The following is a 9,522-nucleotide window of genomic DNA, read 5'->3' as shown; positions in this document are numbered from 1 at the left end:
CATTCCCAACGCCCCTCCCCCAAGTCCCTCCTCCCTACCTTTTATCTCAGCCTGCTAGACACACTTTCCTCATTCCTGAAGAAGGGCCCGAAACGTCGATTCTCCTTCTCCTTGGATGCTGCCTGACCTGCTGCGCTTTTCCAGCAACACATTTTCAGCACAGATCCCGTCAGGGACTGGGGAGTTATGTACCTTATTGATTTTTAACGCACCCAACACCTCCTCCTTCTTACTATTCACTTGCCCTTGAATCTCACCATACCCCTCTCTCATCTTACCATTCTGGGAATAATAACCAAATCAGGCACATTTTCAGTCTGTTTACATGTTTCCCATGTGCTGTGAGGGTGAGACAGTCTCTTGGCTTCAGACAGTACAGACACATATAACATGTACGCTATCTGCATTGTTGAACGATCTGTTTTAAGTACTCCTTCCGCTTATCACCCGAACCTTCTCAAACTCTGCATCACAGTTTTCTGAGCTCGGGCTAATTATATATTAAATCAGGGACGGTTTATCGCTGGATCCATGTGTCACTGACTTGGTCTGACTGCTGTGCATTTATTGCGTTTGGAGAATATTAGCTCGGCCCTAAGGCGTTATGGAAAAGATATCACTTGCGTTTGGGACAACGAGACGCATTTCGAATATACCTTTCCACTGGAATGTTTGCTATAAAACAGGACTCAGCGACAAAATGCTCTCTATATATTGGTTACTTGTTAGATTCCAAGTTTGATAAGCTATCAGGAAGGGCTCATGCCCGAAACGTCGATTCTCCCGCTCCTTGGATGCTGCCTGACCTGCTGCGCTTTTCCAGCAATACATTTTCAGCTCTGATCCCCAGCATCTGCAGTCCTCACTTTCTCCTCTAAGCTATCAGGAAACCATGTAACTGTTGTCCCAGGAGTCAAATCCATCTTTCTGTTCTCATGACTGCGAGATTTTTTTGAACGATATTAATAATTGTTTCCTGGTTTAAACATGATCAGCAGGGATAGATTTATTTGCTGAGAGATGGTTGAAAGATGGAATTGCTTGCTTCAGAGAGTGCCCACATAGCCCGTTTCTTGGAAGTTTAGTGACTGAAATTTAGTAGCCCTCTCATATTTCGCTGATTTCAGTCGTGGGACTTGACAGGGGTAACAGTGACAAATCACCGCTGTCGAGGACAACTTTCACTTGTCATTTAGAATTGCTTTTGTTAATCATTCCAAATTGAAGTTATTTTCCAAACTATTTAGCAATGATGATTGTAATGACCGATGTGGGTTAAAATGCCTACAAACTAATGACGGAAACACAGATATAATGAGAACACCGAGCGAAGTTTTAAACCACACACGCTTACAAACTTCTAACGGCACGAGTATTGAGTTTCTAACACACTTTTTAAGGTGCGATTTCCCTCCCCCCCCCCCCGCCCCAGAATTTCGCCTCCATTCCAATAATTAAAAAAAATTCTTAAGGGTGTTTAAAACTAGAACAGCAAATTGATTTCTAAACGGCGAATCTCTCATTCCATCTCAAGTTCCACTTATTTTTTTTAAAAAGCCCTAAGCCTCCTGGAGATTCCTGCACATCAGGATTACAGCTCACAGAGAAAGTGGGAATGAAAAGTCAAAGCTGAAAACAGATCTAAAAGCATAATTCAAAATGAAATAGCGACAAGATGCCGATCTCGACACGAGGGAATAGTTAATAGGCGATTGCTGTTCTATAATTTAGGGAATCTAATTCGGTGGCTGAACTGGCCGCTGGTCAATGTTTGCCTGCGATGTACAAGTACTTTCGTTAATGTAATAGGGAGAAGTGCAAATGAATTCAGTGATTGACAGTAGAAGCCCCGGTGATGATCTGGTTCGATTTATGCTCCCCCCTCACCAAACACAAAAGTCGTCCCTGTTTCATTCTGGCATGTGCTTTTTAACTATATGCACATATAGTGGTCAGTTCATTGCTGGTGATGGCGTTACTGGCCACATCACCGGGAGCTGAGCTCTCCTGTGTTTTTCCTCCTTCGAGTCCGCCAGAGGTTGAGTCCAATGCGGCTGGAGCGTGGCTGGCTGCGTTGCTCTGCGCCTGTCTGTAACCCTGGGTGTTCACAGGCACCAGCACCAGCAGCATGCTGGCAGTGTGAACATTACCGTGGAATCCCCGAGCTGCGGGTTGGCCTCCCCTTTGCCTACCCACCGCCCAGGATGGAGCCCGGAGCTGGTCACCTGCAGTGCCCGCTCTGACCGGACTGAACAGAAGCAACACAGAGGCTGCGGGCCGTCAACATCACTTCTGCCAGGTTCAACATCATCAACCTGGCTGCCTCCCCCCCAGGGGAGCCAAGTCTCCAACTCCCTCCGTGCCGGTCTGAGATCTTGTTTTGTTTGGCGGGGAGAGCGTGGCGGTGGGGATTTCCCCCTGTTATCCCGTTCCTTGCGTTTGTGTGGATTGGACAGGATGTGATGGGAGCTGTGGGCGAGCGGAGAGTGTGAAGTGCTGAGCTCTATCTCCCCCCCCCCCCCCCTCCTCCCTGCACATTAACACCCAGACCAGCACACAGGCTCGGTGCTTGGCGCTGCTTCCTCTGCAGGATTTTTTTTTTCAGAGCCGTGCGGTTCGGCTTTGCTTTGAACTGCTCCTGAAATCCCACTGAAGGAGGTGAAGAAGGCAACGCGCACAGATCTATCTATGTGTCGAGATATTTTGTACCCGTCAACTTGAATCAATGGCATTGAGAGGGGGCGCCAAGCGACGTTAAAAGACGTTATTCGGGAGCCCTCAGCAGGAGCAGGAAGGGGCGAGAGGAATGCACTGAACTCGGATCAGCTCAGTGGCTGGACCAGATTGCAACACCTTCGGAGGGCTGAAGGGAAAGAGACACAGAGACAGAGAGAGAGAGAGAGAGAGATCGCGGTAGCCAGCGAGTCCCAGCTCCAATGCCTGCCTTCTAATGTGGCTCTCCTCTGGTCTGTGAGAGTGTGTGTGTGTGTGTGTGTGAGAGAGAGTGTGTCTGTGTGTGTGTGTTTGTGTGTGTGTGTGGTTTCTCCTCCAGGATGCAGACAATCCTCAGGACCTACCGAGCTGGCCTCTTCTGGCGTTGTCTGCGGCGCCTCGGGACGCTCTTGGTGCTGTGGAGCTGGGGCTTGCTCTCCGGCTCGGCTCTGGGCTTCAGGAACAGCCGCCTGGACGCCGACTCCAAGCTGCCCATCATGGGGCTGATGCCCATCAACAAGGCGGCAGAGAGCATCTCCGAGGGCATCATACCAGCCGTCGAACTGGCAACAGAACACGTTCACAACAAATTCTTACCCAACACCAGCAAACTGGTCCTAAAGTGGTACGACTCCGAGGTATTTGTTTCTTTTATTTGTGAAGCTATTTCCCCTATGTGTGTGTGTGTGTGTTTTAATCCAATCTGTTTACAAACGAACGCGTAGAGGATTTCCAGTTACTGCTAACCCGTTGCCTGTTTTTCCCCCCATTTATGTAGATACATGTATTTCCTTAATATATCCACAGTGTGATACTTATGTGGTGGGAAGTGTTAATTTTGAATTGTGCTGTTTTTTTCACAATGCGCAGTGGATGAATGAGTTAACCCTTGACAGGGTTCAGCAGGGATTTGATGTGCCTGATGTCTTGTGGCTACAGTGCGTTTTACCTTTCGGATTTTGAGCCAGTTTTGCCCGTGGACCGTGTGCAGCTAAGATTGGCCAGCCAGCTGAGCAAGAACCGGAGGGGTGGGTGGGCGTATAGGGACAGTGGTGTGTACATGTCTTTTCCCTATTGAGGAATGTGAACGAGCCGCTGAAGCCATTGCATTAATCTGGTGAACGGGAGCCCATGCGCTGCCTGCGGAAGCAATGAACAGGCAACACGCTGGAGCAGAGAGAGAGAGAGAGAGAGCTGTCCCCTGCTCATTGCCTGCCAGCAGCAAACAGTTAACACTGCAGACCACGGTCACCCCCTCCTCGCAAGAGATGTCAGCACAGGTGACAACTTTGCACGTTTCATGTGAAATAAAAACCACTCCGAATCACCTTGAGACCTCGTTCAGACTCGTTATTGAAGGGAGGAGGTTCCCACGCGAGCAGATATTTTGTTTTCCCTTCCTAGATGTTACACAGAGATGTGTATTTGTTTGTCACGGTGAAATTAACGTGCCAGGGGCGGGGGCAGGCTCAGGGACTGACTGAATATTACCTGAAGGTGGCAGCAGCTTCACACCGAGCGCTGCCCACATTACCAAGGTAACTGGCAGCCCACGTTGAGTGCAGGTTTGTGTGTGGTGCTTGGAGCGGGCATTGGCACTTCACTGTCAGTGACCTAGTCAAACACAAACACCCAGCACCAGTCTAGCGGTACGTGCTGTGGCTCAGCAACTGGCACCGAGAGCAAACACTCAGCAAGGCTTTCATTTTCAACCCATGTATGATCGCACTCGTTTCTAAACAGGCTTTGCCACTCTCCATTACATTTTCATTGCATTTTGTAAGGTGACGTAAAATACCACCTCGTGGGAGAGCAACAAGAATGGGGAGGGTATTTGCAAATGATTCCACAGTTTGGTCTGATGGGCCCCTTTTAAAAGCACAGGGTGAGAGATTCGCAGGCTACCTGAAAGCCACTTGGAGAAGGGGGAAATTCCTTCATATGTCAAAAGGACAGGTGCTTAACCTAAGAAAATATCTCTGCAGTTCGCAAGGGCAGGGAGTGTAACAACAACAGAAATCGCTGGAAAAACTCAGCAAGTCTGTCGGCCTCTGTGGAGAGAGAAAAACAGAGTAAATGTTTTGAATGCAGTGACCTTTCTTCAGAATTCAGCTCTCTATCCAAAGATGTTCCAGACCTGCTGAGCTTCTCCAACGATTTCTGTTTTTGTTTCACGTTTCCAGCATCTTTGTTTTCTTTTGTGTGTGATAATGAGTGAGGCAGTTGGGCCCATTTTAGTTCAGAGATCCGGAAGAGTCTCAGTGGTCCCTCCCCTCTATTGTAGCATCCATGTTATTTTCATTCATGTGAGTGTGGGTTAGCCGTAAGGCCAGCATGTATCGCCGACACACGGTTAATAACTGAGTGGCAATTAACCGCTTGGTGAAGGGGCCCCAAAAGGAATCATGACGAGGAAAGGAGGCGGATATCATTCCCAAACATATATTAGTGCACCAAAAAGGTTTTTACAATAATTCAATAATTTCATGCTCAACATGACTGGCGCCACTTTTATTAATAAACTAAATTCATATTTGCCATCTGCTACGATGGGATTTGAACCCAGATCTCTAGATTGCTAGTCCTTAATGTTTTGAGCATTTTGTTAAATTGCTCTGCTATTTCACTTCACCTTCACATATTTCTTAAGTAATTGTGCACTCCACAGAAGCAAATTCAGACCTTTAATATTGAGCTTGATCGGGTGCTGAGGTCCTTCAGAAGATTTTTATTGCAGGCACATGTTGGTCTACATTGCTTCCTAAATCCAGTTGCTCCAGATTTTACCTTCATGGAAGCAGATTTCACCCGTTGAAATAAATTCCGGAAATCTGCTCCAAAGAGGCTTTTTTACAATTTGAATTTTTCCTCTGGTTTTGAAGTTTAATGAAAAGTAATATCCTGAGTTAACCTCTTGTATACACACAGAGTCAGAGAGTTGTACAGAACAAAAGCAGACCGTCCAATCTAATTTGTTCATGCCAACCAAATATCCTAAATTGAGTCCCATTTGCCAGCATTTGGTCCATATCTCTCTAAACCTTCCTATTCATGTACCCATCCAGATGCTTTTTAGAGTCATCGGGCTATAGAGATATATAGCACGGAAACAGACCCTTCAGTCCAACCCGTCCATGCCGACCAAATATCTCAAACCAATCCAGACCCACCTGCCAGCACCCACCCCATATCCCTCCAAATCCTTCCTATTCATATACCCATCCAAATGCCTTTTAAATGTTGTAATTGTACCAGCCTCCACCACTTCCTCTGGCAGCTCATTCCATACACACACCATCTTCTGCATGAAAAAGATGCCTTTAGGTCCCTGTTATATCTTTCCCCTCTCACTTTAATGCCGTTAGCTTCCCCTACCCCGGGCAAAAGGCCTTAGATATTCACTCTATCTATGCCTCTGATGACTTTATAAACCTCTACAATGTCAGCCCTCAGCCTCCGACACTCCAGGAAAAATAGCCTCAACCTATTCAGCCTTTCCCTGTAGCTCGAATCCTTCAACCACGGCAGCATTCTTGTAAATCTTTTCTGCACCCTTTCAAGTTTAACAAGATCTTTCCTATAGCAGGGAGACTAGGATTTAATGCAGTATTCCAAAGTGGCCTAGCAATGTCCTCTACAGCTGCAACATGACCTCCCAACTCCTATATCCAATACACTAATCAATAAAGACAAGTGTATTAAATGCCTTCTTCACCACCCTGGCCCTGTGATTGCACCTTCAAGGAACTATGAACCTGAATTCCAAGATCCCTTTGTTCAACAACACGAATAAGAGCTAACACATTGTATGCTTTGTGAACAATTATATCAATCTGGGTGGCAACTTTCAGAGAATTGAATTGGATTTGAATTGAATTTATTGTCACATGTACCAAGGCACAGTGAAAAGCTTTGTATGGTGAGCAATACAGGCAGATCATATAGTTAAGTAGCATAGATAACTAAATAATAGGTAAACGGCAGCAAAAACAAAAACACAGGTACGGGTGAATGTTAAGAGTTTGTGAGTCCATTCAGTATTCTAACAACAGTAAGGTAGAAGCTGCTATGAAACCGGCTGGTGTGTGTATTCAGGCTTCTGTACCTTCTCCCTGATGGTAGAGGTTGTAGAAAAACATTGCCAGAGTGGGATGGATCTTTGAGAATGCTGGCGGCCTTTCCTTAGAAAGGATTCTAGAGATGGGAAGTTGGCCTTTGTGATTGTCCGGGCCGAGTTCACCATTCTTTGTAACCATCTCTGATCTTGAATGGTACAGTTGCCATACCAGGTAGTGATACATCCAGACAGAATGCTCTCGATGGCACACCTGTAAAAGTTGGCAAGGGTATTCGCCGTCATGCCAAATTTCCTCAGCTGTGTGAGGAAGAAGAGATGTTGTTGAGCCTTTGTAATCAGTGCGTCCTAGAAAGCTTGTTGTGGATGACCACTCCCAGGACCTTGATACTCTCTACTTGTCCCACCTCTGTGCTGTTAATGCTTAGGGGGCATGAGGAACATCCTGCTGAAAGTCAATAATGGGTTCCTTGGTTTTGCTGGCATTGAGAGCTAGGTCATTCTCAGTGCACCATTTTTCTAGGTCTTCCACCTCTCATCTGTAGTCTGTTTCGTTGCCAACTATGGTGGTGTCATCAGCGAACATGTAAATGGCATTAGTCTGGTATTTGGTGATGCAGTCATGGGTATACAGTGAGTACAGTAAGGGGCTAAGTACGCACTCCTGGGGGGCTCCAGTGTTGAGTGTTAGTGAGGATGAAATATTGTTCCCAATCTTCACTGATTGTGGCTGTGAATCAGGAGACTGAGGATCCAGTTGCAGAGAGTGGGGCTTAGTCCAAGATCACTAGGTTTTAGTAATCAGTCTCAAGAGGATAATAGTGTTCAAGGCTGAACTGTAATCAATGAGTAAGATTCTTACGTAGCTGTTTTTGGTGTCAAGGTGTTCTAGGGAGGAGTGAAGGGCAAGTGATATGGCATCTGATGTGGATCTGTTAGTCCGATAGGCAAATTGGAGTGGGTCAAGAGAAATGGGGAGGTTGGAGTTGATTAACGTGATGACCAGCCTTTCAAAGCACTTCATGACCACCGAAGTTAGGGCCATTGGGCGGTAGTCATTGAGACATGCTGCATGAGCCTTCTTAGGCACAAGGGTGATGTTGGTCCCCTTGAAACAGATGGGGACAGTGGCCTGCTGCAGGGAGCGATTGAAGATGTCCAAGAAGACCTCTGCCAGTTGATCTGTGCATGCTCTGAGTGCACGGCCTGGTACTCAGTCTGTGTACATGGATCTATGTACGTGGACACCAAGATTTGTCTGCTCATCCACACTACCAGGAATCTGACTATTAGCCCAGTAGTTTTTATTCCTGTTGCTTCTTCCAAAGTGAATCACCTACATGTTTCTGCATTAAACTCCAGGACCTTACCATTAAGTGTATAAGTCCTGCTCTAATTAGCTTTTCCAAAATGCAGCAGCTCACATTTATCTAAATTAAACACCATCTACCACTTCTCAGCCCATTGGCCCATCTGATTAAGGTTCCATTGTATTCTGAGATAGATTTCTTCACTGTCGACTACAGCATCAATTTTGGTGCCACCTGTAAACTTACTAACTATACCTCCCATGTTCACATCCAAATCAATTATTTAAACGACAAACAGCAGTGGACCCAGCATTGATTCTTGTGATACACTGCTGGTCACAGGGCTCCAATTGGAAAAGCAATCCTCCACCATCACCCTCAGTCGTCTAACGTCAAGCCAATCTTGCATCCAGATGGTTAGCTCTCCCTGGATTCCATGTGACCAACCCTGCTAGCAGGTTTACCACGTGGAACTTTGTCGAATACCTTGCTAAAGTCCATATAGACAATGTCCACTGCTCTGCCTTCATCAATCTTCTTTGTCACCTCTTCAAAAACTCAATCAAGTTAGTGAGACACGATTTCCCAAACACAAAGCCACGTTAACAATCCCTAATTTTTCACATACATGTAGATCCTGCCCTTCAGAATCACCTCCAACAACTTACCCACCACTGACATCAGGCTCACTAGTGTATAGTTTCATGGCTTTTCCTTACCACTTTTCTTAAATAATGGCACCACATTAACCATTATACAGTCTTCTGGCACCACACCCATGACTATCGATGATATAAATATCTCAGCAAGGAACCCAGCAATCACTTCCTTAGCTTCCCACAAAGTTCTGGGATACAACTGATCAGACCCCGGGGATTTATCCAACTTTATGTGTTTTAAGATGTCCGGCACTTCCTCCTCTGTTAAATGGACACTTTTCAAGTTATCACAGTTTATTTCTCCAAGTTCTCTAACTTCTATGTCCTTCTCCATAGTAAACACTGAAGCAAAATTTATCTATAGTATCTCACCCATAGAATCATAGAGTCATAGAGATGTACAGCATGGAAACAGACCCTTCGGTCCAACCCGTTCATGCCGACCAGATATCTCAACCCAATCTAGTCCCACCTGCCAGCACCCGGCCCACATCCCTCCAAACCCTTCCTATTCATATACCCATCCAAATGCCTCCTAAATGTTGCAATTGTACCAACCTCCACCACTTCCTCTGGCAGCTCATTCCATACATGTACCACCCTGTGCGTGAAAACGTTGCCCCTTAGGTCTCTTTTATATTTTTGCCCTCTCACCCGAAACCTATGCCCTCTAGTTCTGGACTCCCCAACCCCAGGGAAAAGACTTTGCCTGTTTATCCTATCCATGCCCCTCATAATTTTGTAAACCTCTATAAGGTCACCCCTC

The 9,522-nt window shown here is 46.1% G+C and overlaps 1 protein-coding gene across 2 annotated transcripts in view; it reads left to right on the top strand.

Moving 5' to 3' along the window:
- The first annotated feature begins 2,330 nt into the window (after positions 1-2,330).
- The window catches only part of gabbr2 (gamma-aminobutyric acid (GABA) B receptor, 2), a 968,870-nt gene continuing 961,678 nt past the window's right edge, over positions 2,331-9,522 (top strand). Inside the window, exon 1 of one of the 2 annotated variants that reach the window (XM_043689956.1) lies at positions 2,331-3,350. In XM_043689956.1, the coding sequence (XP_043545891.1) occupies positions 3,054-3,350 (297 nt within the window). In that variant the 5' untranslated portion in view covers positions 2,331-3,053. The remainder of the gene's footprint in view (positions 3,351-9,522) is intronic. The other variant, XM_043689957.1, reaches the window with a different exon arrangement.

This window comes from Chiloscyllium plagiosum, chromosome 5 (genome assembly GCF_004010195.1).
Source record: "Chiloscyllium plagiosum isolate BGI_BamShark_2017 chromosome 5, ASM401019v2, whole genome shotgun sequence".
Classification (NCBI taxonomy): domain Eukaryota; kingdom Metazoa; phylum Chordata; class Chondrichthyes; order Orectolobiformes; family Hemiscylliidae; genus Chiloscyllium; species Chiloscyllium plagiosum.
The sequence above is the reverse complement of the archived record's forward strand: the minus strand, read 5'-3'. Positions and strand labels throughout refer to the sequence as shown.